General features: G+C 42.3%; 1 protein-coding gene across 1 annotated transcript in view; it reads right to left on the bottom strand.

Annotated features, from left to right (window-relative positions):
* Positions 1 to 19,669, bottom strand: part of RABGEF1 (RAB guanine nucleotide exchange factor 1) — a 60,386-nt gene extending 40,717 nt beyond the window's left edge. The window contains exons 1-2 of the mRNA XM_049789521.1: positions 19,575 to 19,669; positions 25 to 210 (exon numbers count right to left, since the gene is read on the bottom strand). Of these exons, the coding sequence (XP_049645478.1) occupies positions 25 to 203 (179 nt within the window). The 5' untranslated portion in view covers positions 204 to 210; positions 19,575 to 19,669. The remainder of the gene's footprint in view (positions 1 to 24; positions 211 to 19,574) is intronic.
* Positions 19,670 to 19,959: the final 290 nt, after the last annotated feature.

The raw sequence follows: 19,959 nt of genomic DNA, 5'->3' as shown, positions 1-19,959 counted from the left end.
TGTTAAATAAAGCGAAGTCTTTACCTCTCTGCCAGTTCCCAATCCTCCTGAATCTGCTTCTGCCTGGCCTTGTGGTATTCCTCCCTCCAGCACTTGGAGCAGAAACCCTGCCAAGCAGGATTGCCATAGTAACCACATCCTTTCTTGCATAGGAGTTCCGACTGATCCACATGAATTCCTCGGCGTTCAGACTTAAGACTCATCTTCGTCCTGATAATCAATAACAAACATAAAGGTATGATTGAAATTTTACTATCATTCTATGAAGTTTCTAGCAATGAAAAACAACAGTAACAAGAGCCCATACCTTTAAACTATACAGAAGAGAAGAGGCAGTGAGGGAAGAAGAGGAGGGAAAAAGAGTTTTGTTAACACAGCAAATTTCTAATATACTCATACTGTAATGCTATAAATATAAATATGCATTAATGGGGACGAAGAGAAAATTTTGGGGGCAGACTATATGATCCCCAAAGCACAGCCAGGACTGAATATAGAGACAGGACTAAGCCAGCACTGCTAAGTGTGGGAAGGATGAGGAGAAAGGAATAAAAAAATGACATTAATGGGCCCGGAGAGATAGCACAGCGGTGTTTGCCTTGCAAGCAGCTGATCCAGGACCTAAGGTGGTTGGTTCGAATCCCGTTGTCCCATATGGTCCCCGGTGCCTGCCAGGAGCTATTTTCTGAGCAGACAGCCAGGAGTAACCCCTGAGCAACGCTGGGTGTGGCCCAAAAACCAGAAAAAAAAAAAAATGACATTAAGTTAAAGACCTGGGCCCAGAGAGATAGCATAGCGGTGTTTGCCTTGTAAGCAGCCAATCCAGGACCAAAGGTGGTTGGTTCGAATCCCGGTGTCCCTTATGGTCCCCCGTGCCTGCCAGGAGCTATTTCTGAGCAGACAGCCAGGAGTAACCCCTGAGCAACGCCGGGTGTGGCCCAAAAACCAAAAAAAAAAAAAAAAAGTTAAAGACCTAATATAAGACATGAAGCTAAAAAATTCTTAGAAGAAAGCATAAAGAGTAAATAAATTGGATGACAATGGAATTGGCAATGACTTATCTATGACAGCAAAAGCATAAGCAACAAAAACAAAAAGGCAAATTCTCTGCACAGAAAAAATGACAAATCAATAAGAGAAGCAACCTAGAAAACAATATCAAAAACCACAAAGCTTCTGGTATGTACATATATGCTAGCTCTAAAACCTATAAAGTATTAAGCCCTATGTTCAGAATAATAATCTACAACTCAGCAACAAATACTTCAATTAAAAATTAACAAAATTGGGGCTGGAGAGATAGCATGGAGGTAAGGTGTTTGCCTTTCAGGCAGAAGGACGGTGGTTCCAATCCCGGTGTCCCCTATGCCCCCCCCCCCCCCCCCGTGCCTGCCAGGAGCTATTTCTGAGCATAGAGCCAGGAGTAACCCCTGAGCACTGCCGGGTGTGACCCAAAAAACAAAAACAAACAAACAAACAAAAAAATTAACAAAATTAACTATGAACATATCTGTAATCAAGGTGTAAAAATAAAATATATTTAAAAAATGAACAAAGCGGGCCCGGAGAGATAGCACAACGGCGTTTGCCTTGCAAACAGCTGATCCAGGACCAAAGGTGGTTGGTTCAAATCCTGGTGTCCCATATGGTCCCCCCCCCGTGCTTGCCAGGAGCTATTTCTGAGCAGACAGCCAGGAGTAACCCCTGAGCATCGCCGGGTGTGGCCCAAAAAACAAAAAAACAAAAAAATGAACAAAGCTAGGGGCTGGACAGATAACAGTGGTAGGGTGTTTGCCTTGCACACAGCTGATCAAAGACAGAGGGTGGTTCGAATCCCGGCATCCCATATGGTCCACCTTGCCTGCCAGGAGTGACTCATGAGTGCTGCCGGGTGTGACCCAAAAATCAAAAATAAATAAATAAAAATTAACAAAGCAATAGTACAGTGGGGAGGGCATTTGCCTTGCACATGGCCAACCCAGGTTAGATCCCCAGCATTCCATATGGTCGGTCTCCCAAATACCAAATACCACCAGGAGTAATTCCTGAGCGCAGAGCCATTAGTAATCCCTGAGCATCACCAGGTGTGGCCCAAAAAACCAAACAAACAACCTCCATGCTATCTCTCCGCCCTGGTTTTTCTTTATTGTTAACAACTATCTGACATTTAAGATTTCATATTAGTATAAAATTTTTTGGAGGGCTACCCTCAGCTATACTCAGGGCTGACTTCTGGCTCTGCACTCAGGAATCATTCTTGCCAGGCTCAGGATCCTAAGTAGTGCTGGGAATTGAACTTGGATTAGCAATGTGCAAGGCAACTGTTCTATTGTTCTAGCCACATAGCATCAAATTTTAAAGTTTACTCATAGTTTTTTTTTTTTTGGGGGGGGGGTTTGTGGGTCATACCCGGTAGCGCTCAGGGGACCATATGGAATGCTGAGATTCAAACCACCGACCTTCTGTATGCAAGGCAAACGCCTTACCTCCATGCTATCTCTCCGGCCCGAGTTTATTCATTGTATTAATGTCTACTCTAACTAAAGTACTACCAATTCCACTGTACCTCTACTATAACGCCTACATTATTTTCTTGTATCCTACCTATTTCTAACCAATTTCCATAAGGTGCCAAGACCATCAATAGAAAAAAAAAGTCTTTTGAACAAATGATGCTGAGAAAATCGAACAGACAAATACAGAAGAACAAAAATCCTTAATCATAAAGACAAATTAAATCCCAAATCTGTAACACTTAAATGCAAAAGAAAGAAATAAATAGGGGCTAAACAGTCAAGCAGTAGAGCACATTAACCTAGCATGTGTGATACCCTGAATATGATTCCTGGCACTGAATGACATTCAAACACTGCTTTTTGGAGCTCTGAAGGCCCCAAAAGAAAAACAACACACACACACACACACACACACACACACACACACACACACACAAAAAACCACATACAAAAGAAAAAATGATTCTAGATTTTTCAAAACGAAATTTTGTTTTGGTGCCACAGCCGCAGGGCACAGAGCTTACTCCTAGCTCTACACCCAGGGATCACTCCTGATGGGGCTCAGTGGACCATACAGGGTACTAGAGATCTAGCACAGTTAGCTGTATGCAAAGCCAAGTACCTTATCAGTCATTCTATCTTTCCAGTCTCAGGCAAAATATTCTTCTTCTTTGTTTTTTAAATGGTTTTTGGGTCACACCCAGCAGCGCTCAGGGGTTATTCCTGGCTCTACGCTCAGAAATCGCTCCTGGCAGGCTCGGGGGACCATATGGGATGCCAGAATTCGAACCACCATCCTTCTGCGTCTAAGGCAAATGCCTTATGGCTGTGCTATCTCTCCAGCCCCAGCAAAAATAAACTGCACACTTAATTATAACTAGAAACTTGTAGGGCATGGAAGTTGCTCAGTGGTAGAGTATCTGCTGGCATGAGCCTGTGGTTTGATCTCCCACATTACCTCACATTCTGAGTACAGTCACAGCAGCACTGTCATCTATAATCCTCAGTACCACAGCACAGAGTATGACCAAGCATGTGCAACTCTGAGACATTATAATAAAGAAAAGGAAAAGAGAAGAGAGAATTTAAAACTTCAGGGGCTAAAACAATATAATACAGTGGGTAGGGCACCTGCCTTGAACACAGCAAACCTGGGTTCAATTCCCCCACATCCCATATGATCTCCCAATCTAGGAGTGAATCTAGGAATGATTCCTAAACATCGGCAGTGTGGCCCAAAAAACAAAAATCAAAATATAATAATAATAAAAAAAAAGAATTTAAGGGGCTGGAGCGGTGGCGCAACGGTAAGGTGTTTGCCTTGGCTGACCTAGGAGAGACAGCGGTTTGATCCTCAGTGTCCCATATGGTCCCCAAAGTGAACACCACTGGGTGTAGTGCCAATACATCACTGGGGGAAAAAAGAGCACTGAATCATCAGGTTCACACAACTGGGTTAAGTATTTATTGCAGGAAGTGTCCCGCCCTCACCCCATGTACAACACTGGTGAGGAGGACAAGCGAATAGGAGAGGAAAGGAAAAAAAGAGGTGAAGAGGTGGCAATTTGTAAATATATATATAGCTAGTAAGCACATGAAAACATGCTCCACATTAGTCATTAGGGTAAAGCCAATAAACACTACAATGAGATAACATAACAGCTAAGATGTTAAAGTCAATTTATAGCAAGTATCCAAGGATATGGAAAAACTAGATACAAAATAGTTCTATAACCTGCTTAAGCCTTGGTTACAGGAATCTACTAAATGGAAAAATAACAAAGAATTGTAATATACCCTACAGACCATACTTCTCATTTTGATAAAGTTCGATGGTTATATAAAATGCAACCATTAGAGTAAACAAGATGAAAAGTAGGACCTTTGGGGCCAGAGAGATAGCATGGAGGTAAGGCATTTGCCTTTCATGCAGTGGGACAGTGGTTCAAATCCTGGCATCCCATATGGTCCCCCGTGCCTGCCAAGAGTGATTTCTGAACATAGAGCAGGAGTAACCCCTGAGCACTGCCAGGTGTGACCCAAAAACCAAACATTAAAAAAAAAAAAAAAAAGAGTATAGAACCCCTGAACATCACTGGGCAAAACCCAAAAATAAGCAATTGTAAGCAACTATCTTCCCTAGACCCCTCAAAAGGGCAAGGCCCTACTGATACCTTGATTTCTACTTTTAATTTCCCAATTTCTCAAAATAAAAAAATTTTAATTCACCCAGTTTGTGGCAATTTGTTATAGCTTTCTTAAGAAACTAACAAACCACCTAATAAATATTATGACAAACCTATAATGTATTTTCCACAGTTTGATATGGAACAGCATCACTTGTTCTTTACAAACAAGACAGTCATATCCTAGTTGACTTATGACTCTGTATTGGCAAAATAGCACTTTATACTGTAAAGTGACTTGCATGAATGTAAGTGTGATGTCCTCCTGTTTTGTCTACCTTCAGACCTGACTATGGTAAAAAAAAAAAAATATATATATACACACACACACACACACACACACACACACACACACACACACACACATCTCTTTTTATCACTTACAGAATTGTTTTCACTGGTTCCTATTAGAGTCTTAATAGTATTAGAATATTTGGGATCGGAGCAATAGCACAGTGGTAGGGAGTTTGCCTTGCAAGTGGCTGACCCAGGATGGACCTGGGTTCGATCCCCAGCATCCCATGTGGTCCCCCAAGTCAGGAGCAACCCCTGAGCATCATCGGGTGTGGTCCAAATCCCCCCAAAAAGTATTAGAATATTTATATTTTATTACCTTTACTTGCTTACATGTTCACTCCAGGTTCTTAGGGCACATAGCCCAGAGTCAGCCAGGTACAGAGCAAGTAGTCATGAACAACTTTCTAAGTTTATTTATTAAGTTAAGCAAAGACTGACAAAGCACCACATAGACAGTTTTCTTTTATTTTGGTCCCTTATACATACCCCAGAGCCCAATGAAGGAAGGAGTCAGAAAAGTGATTTATAAAAAGTAGTTCTCAAATTTTTACGTATCAGTAAGCATCTGAAGACTTGTTAAAACACAGACCCAATCCAGGAGGTCTGGGATAGCACCTAGGAATTAGGATTTCTAATAAATTCCCAGGTCATATAAATAAGAACTACTCTTTGAGAACTATCACTATAAAAGTAAAACCACATTATTAATAGATTAATTTCTTCTCATGACTTCAACCCCCAAGGGGTTTCTAGATATGAAGTTTTCAGCTCACTAAAACTCCCACTGATAACTACAAGAACTTGATACATTTTAAAAAGCAATGTTAAAACACATTAGAAAGCAGTCCAAGTTGCCAAGACTGAAAGGGCCTTGACTCTGGAGAGAGAGACTGTAGAGAAAGATGACATTTATGCAGCTTGAGCTGGGAAAGAAGGCTCAGAATCCAGACTTTCTATAGGCAGAATGAGCAAGAAAATTTTGAAAGTGATACAAAGACTGAAGGTATCACTGTCCTATAAAAGAGTCAAAGAATGGGACTTTACCAAAGCGTGGTTTTCCCCGAAGAAATTTAACAAATTCTGCAGTTGTACAAAGACCTTCAAAAACAAAACAAAAAGTCTTTGAAAATCAAAAGTGGAATTTTCAGCAATCTCACTCATTACAGTAAGAAGTCAATTCAAAGCGATTCCATCCTTTCACTTGGGGATGAATGAATTAAAGGTCCAACAACTACTTGCAAATAGCAAAGAAAAATAAGAGGGATGGGACCAGAGTAATAAGCTTGCTTTGCACACAGCCAACCCACTTTTTATCTTTGCATCTCATGTAGTACCCAGAGCACCACCAGGAGTAATTCCTGATGTATTGAGAGTACTGAGCCAAGAGTAATCTCTGAGTATCACTTGGTGTGGCCCCAAAACAGAAGGGGGGGGGGAAGCACAGAAAAACCAGAGGGAAACAGCCTCATGAACCTATCATCAAACCTCAATCACCAACTCCCTGTGACAGTTACATAATAAAATTATGTCTACCTTGGAAACAAAAGGGAGATGTGATTTTTCAGATCCTATCTGAAAGAAATCCATCATTTGGAGATTTATTTTATTTATCAATAATTCAACATTCAGATAACTGAAAACCAAAAGAAAAAGACAACACAGACAGACGCTCAAGTGACCCAGGCACTAAAGTCAATAGGAACAAACAGTGAAAGTGGGATGGGGGTGGGTTTCATTAAAACTTAGATTCTGTAAGTTCTGAAAAGTATAACCAAACTTAATAATTCAAAGGGTAGATGTAATAGTAGTCCTAAACAGAGCAGAAGAAAGTGTTATTACAAGAAAGTGAAACCAGTCAGTAAAATATATCCAAACTGCGAGAAAGAGAACTAAGAGAAAATACAGGGGAGAAATGTCAAGAGACTGAGGGACACTCTGAAAATTCTATTATCAGAGTGTAATTAGATTTCCTCCCCAAAAGAAAAGAGTGACTTTACAAGAAGCAGTATTAAGAGGAATTAAATTCTCAAAATTAATAAAGAAAAATAAGCCACAAATTAAAGAAACTATATTACTCCCTCACAGGAAAGAAGATACAACAAAATTAAACTACTGGAAACATGGAAAAAGAAGAAATCTGAAAAGTAGCCAAAGAAAAAAATGTATCACAATAACAAGCACCAGGGTGGGAGAGATAGCATGGAGGTAAGGCGGTTGCCTTTCATGCAGGAGGTCATCGGTTCGAATCCAGCGTCCCATATGGTCCCCCATGCCTGCCAGGAGCAATTTCTGAGCCTGGAGCCAGGAATAACCCTAAGCACTGCCGGGTGTGACCCCCCCCAAAAAAAAAAACACAAAAAAACAAACAAACAACAACAACAAAAAAAAACAAGCACCAATTTTTTAAATAAGAAATAGTAACACCACATGCAGAAGGTCAGTGGTTCGAATCCCAGCATCCCTTATGGTCTCCCAAGCCTGCCAGGAGCGATTTCTGAGTATAGAGCCAGGAGTAACCACTGAGCGCTGCCGGGTGTGACCCAAAAACCAAAAAAAAAAAAAAAAAAAAAAGGAAGAGAAGAAATAGTAACACAAACTGTATTATAAAGCAGCAATAATTAAAATATCTTGATATTGGATTGGTGATTGAGGTTTGATTATAGGCTCATGAGGCTATGTTTCCCTCTGGTTTTTCTGTGCTTCCCCTCCCCATTCTGATTTAGGGATCAGGAATAATCCCTAAGCAGAGAGCCAGGAGTACACCCCTGAGCAAACTGGGTGTACCCCACTCCAGAAGAAACAGTAATAAAAGGAATACTATCTTGAAAATACTCAAAAGTAAGTAAATGCTTACCTAGGATATAGAGCTGTTATTTCTTTTAGAAATAAACACAAAACTGGGGCCAAAGCAATAGTATAGCAATACATGATTTAATTCCCAGCACCTCAAATAGTTTCTGATCATTGCCAGGAGTTATCTCTGAACATAGGAATAAAGACTAAGCACCGCTAAAAATGGCCCAACTGCCCCACCTCCATAAAAAAGAAACAAAAATATTTTCAAATAGAAAATAAAAATATCATTATGAACAGAGTTGTTTTAGAAGAAATATCAGAGGGAGGACCAGAGAAGTACCTCAGATAGTAAAGCAAATGCCTGGCATTTTCTGAGAGTGGTGTTTTTTTTTTTGTTTTTTTTTTTTTTGGTTTTTGGGCCACACCCGGTAACGCTCAGGGATTACTCCTGGCTATGCGCTCAGAAGTTGCTCCTGGCTTGGGGGACCATATGGGACGCCGGGGGATCGAACCGCGGTCCGTCCTAGGCTAGCACAGGCAAGGCAGGCACCTTACCGCTAGCGCCACCGCCCGGCCCCTCTGAGAGTGGTTTTAATCCCTAGCAATACATGCCTCATCCTCAGCCCCACCAGACATGGCCCAGATGGCACCCAAGCACCACTAAATCTAAGGAGAACACTGTATTATATGTTTAAGTACCAAATCACGGGGTACATACATATCAATTTGAGTAGCCAGGAGCCCCAACCTCTAAAAAAGAAACCCCAGTGGAAGGCCAGAGAGATAGTTGGCAGATAAGACATTTGCTTTGCACATAAACCTGGTGCCACATACTGTCCCAAAAGCCCATCAGGAGTAATTACTGTGTGCAAAGCCAGGAACAAGTCCTGAGCAATGCTGGGTATGGCCCCCCAAAAAAAGAAAAACACAGAAACTTGAACACATATATGAAGATAATAAAAAAAAAGTGACTATATTAAGTCCTATATATCTAGCAAAACAATAATATATGGTGGATCTTTTTTTTTTTTTTTACTTTTTTTTGGGGGGGGGAGGGTGTCACACCCAGCAGTGCTCAGGTAACTCCTGGCTCTATGCTCAGAAATCGCTCCTGGCAGTCTCAGGGGACCATATGGGATGCCGGGATTCAAACCACTGTCCTGCATGCAAGGACAGGTAATGCCTTACCCTCATGCTATCTCTCCAGCCCCAATGGTGGATATCACAACTGGCTGGTGCACACCCCCAATTTCTGGAGAGCTTTATCACTCAATAAAGAGTAAAGGGAAAAAAAATGTAACTAGTTATTAGAAGGTGAAATTAATAATGGGATGAAAATCTAAAAGATAAAAAAGGAACATAGAAGGGCCTGAGTGGTGGCACTAGAGGTAAGGTATCTGCCTTGCCCGCACTAACCTTGGATGGACCACGGTTCAATCCCAAAGAGTCCCATATGGTCCCCCTAAACCAGGAGCGATTTCTGAGCGCATAGCCAGGAGTAACCTCTAACCGTCAATGGGTGTGGCACAAAAACAAAACAAAACAAAACAAAAAAGGGAACAAAGCAAATGAATTAAAAAGAAAAGGTTGAAGAGATAAGCTCAAAGATCTGAGTGTAAGCAAAAGACCAAGGTTTCATCCTTAGCAAAATGGAAACTTAATCCTAAAATGTAATATCCTAAATATTATACCAAATATAATGATAATTACAACAGGAAATAAACTAAATATTATAATTAAAGACTAAAATTTTCAGACTACAGGGATATAAAGCTTCGTCTAATTTCAGGATGCTCTCAGGATAAAGACAGCTTGATAGCTTTCTATCAGGATGGGAAGAGACAAAACATTAAAAATTACCCCCCAAAAAGCCAGCAAAGCTATAACTGATAAATACAAAGTAGACTTGAAGACAAAATGATTAGTTTGTGATTAAAGCAAAGGAATGCTAATCCACCAAAAAAATCCTAGTGGGAGCCAACTGGTTTTAAATCAACTATCAATGGTAGTTAAGGAGCATATTATTACAATGGTCAAAAGTCACTACCAACACTAATTATAATTAATTCTGTTTTAAAAGCCTATGACCAGAGCCAGAAAAGTGGCTCAGTAGTAGGATATCTGCCATACATGTGTGAGGTCCTGGATTCAATTACTGGCACTGCCAAAACAATTATAATAAAATGTCTATGGACGGGGCCGGAGAGATAGCATGGAGGTAAGGCGTTTGCCTTTCATGCAGAAGGTCATCGGTTCGAATCCCGGCGTCCCATATGGTCTCCCGTGCCTGCCAGGAGCAATTTCTGAGCATGGAGCCAGGAATAACCCCTGAGCACTGCCGGGTGTGACCCAAAAACCACAAAAAAAAAAAAAAAATGTCTATGGTCAATGAAAGATGGGTGGAACACCATAATCTCCTAGAGCATAAATACACAATATTGTATTGTCCTTTGCAATATTACAAAGCATACATCTTATGATCAGTTCTGAAATGTTTATATAAAATATTTATACTTTTATGGGGCCAGGAGAGATAGCACAGCTGCGTTTGCCTTGCAAGCAGCCGATCCAGGACCTAAGGTGGTTGGTTCGAATCCCGGTGTCCCATATGGTCCCCTGTGCCTGCCAGGAGCTATTTCTGAGCAGACAGCCAGGAGTAAGGCCTGAGCAACTCCGGTGTGGCCCAAAAACCAAAAAAAAAATTATACTTTTAAAAACAAAATTAAAAGGTAGGTAATGGGGCCAGATCAGCCACAAGGCAAGGCAAGCAAACCCTCTACCACTGCGCTATCACATCCCCGGTGTCCCATATGATACCCCAAGCCAAGAGTGATTTCTGAGTGCACAGCCAGGACTAACCCCTGAGTGTCACCAGGAGTGGCCCCAAAACCAAAAAAAAAAGGGTAGGAAACTTTAGATAGCAAAAACATACATTAATAAAGAGCAGAAGATATTCTGGTATAATAAAGTGTTTTACTAATCTGAGTAGTTTTTGTTTGGGGGCCACATCCTGTGACGCTCAGGGATTATTCCTGGCTATGTGTTCAGAAATCACTCCCAGCTTGAAAGAGGACCATTTGGAACGCCAGGGATAGAACCAAGCAAGGTCCATCCTGGATCAGCCACGTGCAAGGCAAACACCCTACCGATGCGCTATCACTCTAGTCCAAAAGTAGTTTTGTTTATTTGTTTCATACTGGGGTCACACACAACGATGCACAGGAGTTCTGCTATACAACTGCTCACCTTCAAAAATAAGTACTAGTTCTGATAAAGGCACTAAAATTCAAAACAGGGAGATAGCAAAAGTGGTAGAGCAGATGCCTATCACAAGTGAGATTCCGAGTTCAATCCCCACACCCCATTGCCCTTTGCCCTTGCAATGCTGGTTTTAGCCCTGGTGAGTCCCAAGGTAATCAATGGTACTTCAGATGATCCCAAGTTCTCCCCTGAGCACCATCAGGTGTGGCCCCAAAACCAAAAATAAATAAACAAGTGTGTGAGCATTATAACACTCTGTCAAAAGGAGGTGAAAAATTTTCTGTTTCAAGTACTGCTAAAGCATTCCTTTTAGAATGAAACTGCAATCTGCATTACATCTACCCAAATGACAGACTTGCCATCATAACCATTATTTATGCTGAAACTGGACTGGTTAGGCTAAAATTCAATATTCTAATCAGTTTTTCTGTCAAAATCTAAGAACATAAAAAGAATTTCAACTTATAATTATGTTTTCATTTGCATTTTTCTTTTACTATCCTATTAAAACTGGTCACTAGGCCAACTCAGAAACTTATTTTACAATGCAAAATTTCTGTGGAAATGCAATTAGGCAGGAACAGTTCCACCCATTGTTTACTGATTAAGGATAAACGAGATGTTTTCTATTCTCTAGTTTTATAAGCTAGGTCACAACATAATGGAATTCTGGAATCAATTAAAATACAAATGGAATCTGTAATACTCCAAAAATAAAATTTCCTAGACTTACCTTAAATAGTCTCATGAAAAAAACTGAACAACGTTTTGTAACCAATAAACTGAACAATGTCACTACAAAAATTAAAACTAAGTACATTTCAAATCACAGCAGTGAGATCACCAGCTAAAGTTTCACTTTAGGGCTCTGGAGATAATTCAAAGTGCGTGTTTTGCAAAATAGATCATGATGCTTAGCATAACATATTCCCCCAAATACCACCAGGTGTGGCCAAATAAATAAATAAATAAACCTGACTTAAAAAAAATACAACTAGGGCCAGAGAGATAGCACAGCGGTAAGACGTTTGCCTTGCACGCGGCCAAACCAGGACAAACAGTGGTTCGAATCCCGGCACCCCAAATGGTCCCCCCATGACTACCAGAAACAATTTCTGAGCACAGAGCCAGGAGTAACCTTGAGTGCCACTGGTGTGACTCCCCCAAATACAACTAAAATGCTAGGGAGCACAGGGGATTAAGGTGCATATTGCATAGAGCCAACTCCACTGCACATACAATCTCCCAAGCACCATCAGGAGTTATTACTGAGAACAGAAATTACTGAGAACAGCACTGCAGTGTTCCTGAAACCCCCAAATAAATTAATTTTAAATTTTATTTTGCTTTACTGAAGAAAAACACAATTCTTCAATTTGAACAAAATACAGATCTATTAATTTACTGAATATTTCACTTAAAAAGAGTGGTTCTAAAAGAAAAAGAGTGGTTCTGTTCCTTCTTAAAAGTAAATTACAAGGGGGCCAAAGTCATAGCACAGCGGTAGGGCATTTGCCTTGCTCATGGCCGACCTGGGACAGACCCTGGCTCAAGCCCCAGCATCCCACATGGCCCCTAGAGCATGCCAGGATCGAATTCTGGGTGCAGAGCCAAGAATAACCCCTGAGCACTGCCGCTGGGTGGGGCAAAAAAAACAACAAACAGAAGTAAATTACATGGGAACTGGAGAAACAGTGCAGTGACTCAAGAGTTACCAATCCTGGGGGCTGGCGTGGTGGCACTAGAGCTAAGGCGTCTGCTTTGCAAGTGCCAGCTTAGGACCACGCTTCAGTTCCCCCATCCCATATGCCCCCCCCACCAAGCCAGGAGCGATTTCTGAGCGCATAGCCAGGAGTAACCCCTGAGTCACCAGGTGTGGCCCAAAAACAAACAAACAAAAAAAGAGTTACCTATCCTGAAGTTAAAATCCCCAGTGCCCCTCAAATACCAAGCTCAACCCTGGAAGCTCTCTTGTTTGAGTGTGGCAGCTCTGCTGTGTGCAATCCCCAGTACCACATGCAATTTCTAGCCAAATTTCAGTCAGGTGTGTGTAAGCATCACAGAAAGGTATGCAATTCCCAGTGAGCAGCTTCACAAGCACCATAGCCAGGAAGCAATCAGATGTATCACAGTGAATACCATAACCATAACTTTAGTGCCTCAACTATGAACAGAACACCCAGCAGATACATGAGCAAGCATCCCAATTGAGAAATGCAAACCTTTCTGAGCGCTACTAAATGTCTGAAAGTACGAGCACAATGCCAACCCCATGGAGTACCACAGCTAAAAATGTGAATGTGTGCTATCTCACAATCATCACAACACCACCAAGAAGGGGGGGGGTGCAAGGAAGTGATATAAACAAAAGGAAAAAGTAAATTATATGCCTGAGCTTTTCAGTGTCAACTATCTCTATGCTGAAACATCCCTGACTTATTCTGGAAACAATCCCCACTCAAAGATAAAAGAGTATTAAAATGCTATGGCACTGCAATTCAACCAAAACAACGTAGATGTACTGGAGGAACATTATCAGGAAGCACATATTTAAACCACAATGGGACTAAAGTTCCGGTGAGAAAATATTTATGGAAGGTAACCTGAAGAATGTGCAATCCTAATTATGTAGATAATCTCCCACAGTCCTTAAATTAAATCAGACTAGAGACCTAAGTAAGTTAGGTCACACTGTTTCACTGGCACCAAACCTACTTTTACTGAATTGCATGTTGATCAACCTACATAATGAGGTAGTAAAGAATTTATACTAAAAATGGGGTCAGAGACATGGCATGGCAGTAAGGCGTTTGCCTTGCATGAAGAAGGTTGGTGGTTCGAATCCCAGCATCTCATATGGTCCCCGAACCTGCCAGGAGTGATTTCTGAGCGTAGAGCCAGGAGTAACCCCTGAGCACTGCTGGGTGTGACACCAAAACAAACAAACAAAAATTTATACTAAAAATCAAAACAAAAATAAATCCTCTGAAATGCAGTTTTTGGAAGCCCAAAGGAGAAACTGATCTTTAATTATGGTCACTAAACTATCTAACTGATTATACTCCTCTCGGAGCAAGTAAAATGCATAATCAGGGGCTGGGGAGAAGGTTCAAAAGGCTGGAGTACACCACCAGTTCAATCCAATGAAGAACCCAGAATAGTGCAGCAGCTTGGAGCACCTGCCTTGCAAGTTATTGGTCACTGGTTTGAGTCCCAAGGTAGTGAGCAGACTCCCCTCTGCATGAAGAAGGATGGAAGGAGAGAAAAAGAGGGAGGAAAAAAGTAGATACAAATATAAAAAGTAGGGGCTAAAGAGACAGCATGGAGGTAAAGCGTTTGCCTTTAATGCAGGTCATTGGTTCAAATCCCGGCAATCCATACGGTCCCCTGAGCCTGCCAGGAGCGATTTCTGAGCATGGAGCCAGGAGTAACCCCTGAGCACTGCTGGGTGTGACCCAAAAACCAAAACAAACAAACAAACAAAAATGTAAAAAGTAGATACAAATATCTACAACTTCATTCCAAGTACTTTGTGTTCAGGTCTCATTCCTGTTTCCATCTTAAAATGTCTCCTAAATGTAGTCCTAAATTCATCACTTCTGAATTTGCATGTTATCAATAGTAGTATGGTGTAGGAATCTTTACAATCTTTAAGTATCTTTTCTAGAACAAGATGTGATATAAGTAAACAATATGCTCTTCTTAAAAATTGCTATCAAGGGGCCGGAGAGATAGCACAGTAGTAAGGTGTTTGTCTTGCATGCAGAAGGAGGGTGGTTCGAATCCTGGCACCCCATATAGTTCCTTGAGCCTGCTGGGGGCAATTTCTGAGCCTGGAGCCAGGAATAACCCCTGAGCGCTGCCGGGTGTGAACCATAAAACAAAAACAAACAAACAAAAAAGCTAGCAAATTAAGTTGTTTTCGTCCACCAAATGTTTATCTTTTGAGGCCGAAGTAGTGGCGTGGAGCGGTAAGGTGTATGACTTGCCAGCACTAGCCTAGGACGGACAGCGGTTCGATTCCCCCCAGTGTCCCATATGGTTCCCCCCCCCAAGCCAGGAGATTTCTGATTGCATAGCCAGAGCATCACTGGATGTGGCCCCCCAAAAAAGTTCATATTTTATGTGCTTCAAAAGGGAATTTTTTTTTTCAAATGTTATGTCTAAAATTAGGAAACTAACAGAGAATCTACAAAATAAAATGTACTTCTAATTTTGGAGCACACATAAAACTGTAAATATATCCCTATGTAAAAATTCCCAAGTCATTTTTAGTTTTAAAATACTGACTAGGAACAGAGAGATAATTAGTGTGCCTGAGTGCACTTTGCCCACACTATATTATTCCCCTTGAACACAGAAAAGAGTCACTATAAGCACTACCAAGCAGGGAATAGCCCCTGAGCACCCCCAGTATAGCCTAGAACCTAAAAGGAAGAAGAAAGAAAGAAAATGCAATCTCTATAAAAGAAACTGATTATTTAAAGTGAAAACTCAACTTGCTTTAAAAATGAAGCTTTTTAGGGGCCAGAGCAGTGGTGCAAGAATTAGGGCATTTGTCTTGCACGTGCTAATCTAGGACAGACCATGGTTCATTCATTCTCCAGGTGTCCTATATGGTCACCCAAGTCAGGGGCAATTTCCGAAGGCATAGCCAGGAGTAACCCCTGAGCATCACCAGATGTGGCCCAAAAAGCAAATAAATAAATTAATTTAATTTAATTTTAAAAAATGAAGCTTTTTAATAATAGACCCTAGTTATGCTGGGGATGAATGAGACACAACAGGACACTTCTGCAAAGCAGACTTTCAGCCCATGCAATCAGGTGTTTGGAGGCCACTAGGGCCACACCTGGTAATCAGTTGGCCTGAAGATCCTAGAGCACTTACCTATTGCCCAGCTCCTCCCAAGATGTTTCATTAGATTTTTGGGGTACAACTCCTTCTGATATAGTTGCCTTGATTAGTTTTCACAGAGGAAATTGCTAACCATTCTTTTTTTTTTTTTTTTTTTTTTTTTGTGGTTTTTGGGTCACACCCGGCAGTGCTCAGTGGTTATTCCTGGCTCCAGGCTCAGAAATTGCTCCTGGCAGGCACGGGGGACCATATGGGTCGCAGGGATTCGAACCGATGACCTCCTGCATGAAAGGGCAAACGCCTTACCTCCATGCTATCTCTCGCTCTGCTAACCATTCTTAAGGTGAAAGAGCACAAAACTTAAGAGACTCAAAGGTTCTTGGTACATTCCTGGATTCAAGGATTTCAGCAATTTCATTTTCCAATCAGCAAATCAGTCTTTTGTAACCACGTATGAATCCATGCATAGTATTCTAATCAGAAGTCCTGGGTTTTAATTACATATTTGTCTAACTGATTTTAATTATAATTCTTTACTCCTCTCATAAAAAATGAATAAGTGAGCCATTCTACCAGAAACGTGAAAAAATGTTGCACTATACAATAAAAATGGCACACCTCCTATACCACAGGCTTCACCAAAAAGAGGACCCGGACTCTCCCAGGAAACTTGAAAATGGCACCATGGAAGTATGACCCTTTCTAAAAATATTTTAAGGAGTTTTATCCAAATACCAAACAAAATATGAGTTAATGATTATTAAATAGGATAAAGGTTAACAGTTTATGGTGTATATATTATTCATAATATATGAATAAATTTCAGCCAAGAGATAAAAGGCTTCTATAGTGCTTTATGTTATAAATAAGTACTTAACAAGGCCTTCAAATATAAAAAATAAGACTTCAACTCTGAAACTGGTTTTTAGTTTTAGTTTTAGGGCCACACCCAGCAACCCAGCAGTGTTCAGGAATCACAGATGGAGCTCAAGGGACCAAATGGGGTACTAGGGATGGCACCAGGTGGGGTGCAAGCAAGGCAAGCGCCTTACTAGCTGTACTATTGCTCCAGCCACCTGAAACTGTATTTTAATGTGACAACTTTTTTGATGGGTCAAAAAGAGATAAAGAGCATTTCTTAGAGCAGAACTGGCATTGCATAGGTATCTCTGACAATTTAATAATGAATCATCTGATAGAGACATTTACAATGCAATCAATAAAATCCCATGTACTATAATTTAAATTTACTCTGGAAAACCAAAATTCTATGTCTTTAATCGAAGATTGATGCAAGTAAATAAGGCAAGATTTACCTCTTTAATTTACCTTTAATCCCTTCATTCACAGCAAACCCACTGAATGTCCAAAATCACCAATAGTACTAAACCCTATCTATAATGTTTTTCCTACATAGACATACTTATGATAGTTTAAATAATGAACAAGATACAAGAGATTAGCAATTGGGCCGGAGAGACAGTACTGGAGTTAAGGCAGTTGGCCTCCATTCTACATGGACCCTTGTTCAAATTATCAGGCAATAAAATGGTCCGCTGAGTACAATAGGTTGTGATCATCCTCCCCCCCCCCAAAATACTAGTAATGAAATAGAACAATTATACTTTGACATTATTTATGCAAATGTGGTCACTTGCTCCAAAATTCCTTGTATGCTATATTTTCAGCTCAAATTCTTCCTTGCAGAACTCCTGTGGAGCTCACAAATTAGCCAGAAACGCTTACACAAAGAAGCCATTTGGAAATGAGTATACCACTAAATGAGCAGAAAAGCTCAGAAATACAAAATATATGTGATTATTCTCTTGGGTTCAGCCCTCTTAGCCATGGAGCAACATGCATGTAAGATTTAAAATAAGGGCCCGGAGAGATAGCACAGCGGCGTTTGCCTTGCAAGCAACCACTAAAGGTGGTTGGTTCGAATCCCGGTGTCCCATGTGGTCCCCCGTGCCTGCCAGGAGCTATTTCAGACAGCCAGGAGTAACCCCTGAGCACCGCCGGGTGTGACCCAAAAAAAAAAAAAAACAAACAAACAAAAAAAAAAAACCAAAGATTTAAAATAAAAAGTAACTTTTAAGTAACTTTTCAGGGCCGGAGCAGTACAGCAGTACAGGTTCAATCCCCAACATCCCTGAACACCGCCAGAAGTCATTCCTGACTGCAGAGCCAGGGAGAATCTCCGAGCACCGCCAGGTGTGGCCCAGAATAAATAAATAAAAACATAAAAACTTTTCAACCACAAGTGACCCTGCTTGAAATTCTTCCCTAGTTCTACCATTGGGCAAATGCATCTGCTATCACATGTCCTATACTTTCTTATTTTTCAATACCCAGCTTCTGGGAGTTAGTTACTGGCTCTTCTTTAACTGCAGCCCTTCTCTTTCTCACCTATTCCAAAGTTAATCAATCTTCAATACTTCCACAGAAGATTGCCTGGTACCTCTTCCTCTCTCCTTATTCTCTAGAACGGCCAGTGGGCCCTCCTCTGTGCCCATACTACAAAAGCACCTACCTGACTCTCAGAAACGGGCTAACTTCGAGCGGGCAGAAACATGATCTAGGTTTTCTGCACGCTCAGTAAAAAATTTAAAGCCTGAATCCTCCTTAACTTTCCACATCAGGCCCAGAAACTGGAGTGCACGCTCCAAGGGCTGACATACCAGGTTTTTTTTTTTATTTACTTATTTTAATTTTTGGGTCACACCTGGCAACACTCTGGGATTCCTCCTGGCTCTAAGCTCAGAAATCGCTCCTGGCAGGCTCGGGGGGACCATAAGGAATGCCAGGATTCGAACCACCATCCTTCTGCATGCAAAGCAAACGCTTTACCTCCATGCTATCTCTCCGACCCCACGCGTGCCAATTTTGCACGCTAGAACCCCGAGTTTCATCTTGACACCTGATCCCGGAGCAACTAACTCCCGTCCTGCAATAACTTAGGGAGCACGGAGCTGGGAGCAGCGAGCAACAGGGCACCTTGGAGTGTCGCCTCCAAGACGAAAACAAACAAACAAACAATAATAATAATAATAATAAATCAATCCAGAAATTCTTCCACCAGCTGGCATGCAGCTGTCATTGAGACGAGCTAGCTCCAAGTGCAATCACATCTTGCACTTCTCCAAGAAGCTTTTTAAATGCTGTTAAATATGCTTTTTTAAAAAGCAATGCAACTAAATGTACTAAAAAAGAGGGGCATGAATTTTAACCTAAAAAAAAGATGAAAATCAAAATATTTTTGGGGGTCCAAAGAACTGCGCCCCAGAAGATGATGTGCAAACTTGTCAGGAAAAACTTGCCACCTCCTCGAAGTCCTCCTGTGCCCAGCAGCTCCCACTGACATTTCCCGTCGCTGGGCGGGTGACGGCGCGGAGATCCGCGGGCGGGCGCCTAAGCAGCCGTCGAACCCGCCTGTCCGCCTCCTCCCAGCCCGGCCCAGCCCAGCCCAGCCCTCCCCGCCGGGCCCGGCTCGCCTGGCTCCGGGGGCCAAGTCAGGACCCGAGGCACGCCGCGGAGCAAACCGCTTGGCCACGGCTGGCTCGGGACCGTCCGAGCGAAACGGCCCGCCGCCCCCACCACCCTCGGAGCCGCGGCCGCGCCGCGCCGCGCTCGCTCCCGGCCCCGTCCGCCGGCGCCGTACCTGGTCTGCGGCTCCGCGGGCGTCCGGACCGCGCTCCCTCCCCCGAGTCAATCAGTCAGTCTCAGGGCGCAGGTCGCTCCGCCAGGCAGGTCCCCCCGGCCGCCACACGTCGGCCCGGCCCGCCCACGCCACGCCCCCGCGACGTCAGCGCGTCGCTCTGCGTACTGCGTCACTTCCGGGCTCCGGCCGGGGGCGGGGCTGGAGGCACTTCCTTTCGGGACCCGGGTCACGTGGGTGGAGGTCTGGGAAGAAATGTCATCCCAGGGCTCTCTCGGGTGATGGGTTTTTGCGGCCTCTGCTAGGATACCGGTATTTCTTTAGGGGCGCCAAGCTGCCGGTCACGGAGAGGTGAAGCTTGCTTGTGGAATGCGGCCTCTTGGAAATC

The sequence above is a fragment of the Suncus etruscus genome, chromosome 15, assembly GCF_024139225.1.
Source record: "Suncus etruscus isolate mSunEtr1 chromosome 15, mSunEtr1.pri.cur, whole genome shotgun sequence".
In the NCBI taxonomy this organism is placed as follows: domain Eukaryota; kingdom Metazoa; phylum Chordata; class Mammalia; order Eulipotyphla; family Soricidae; genus Suncus; species Suncus etruscus.
The sequence above is the reverse complement of the archived record's forward strand: the minus strand, read 5'-3'. Positions and strand labels throughout refer to the sequence as shown.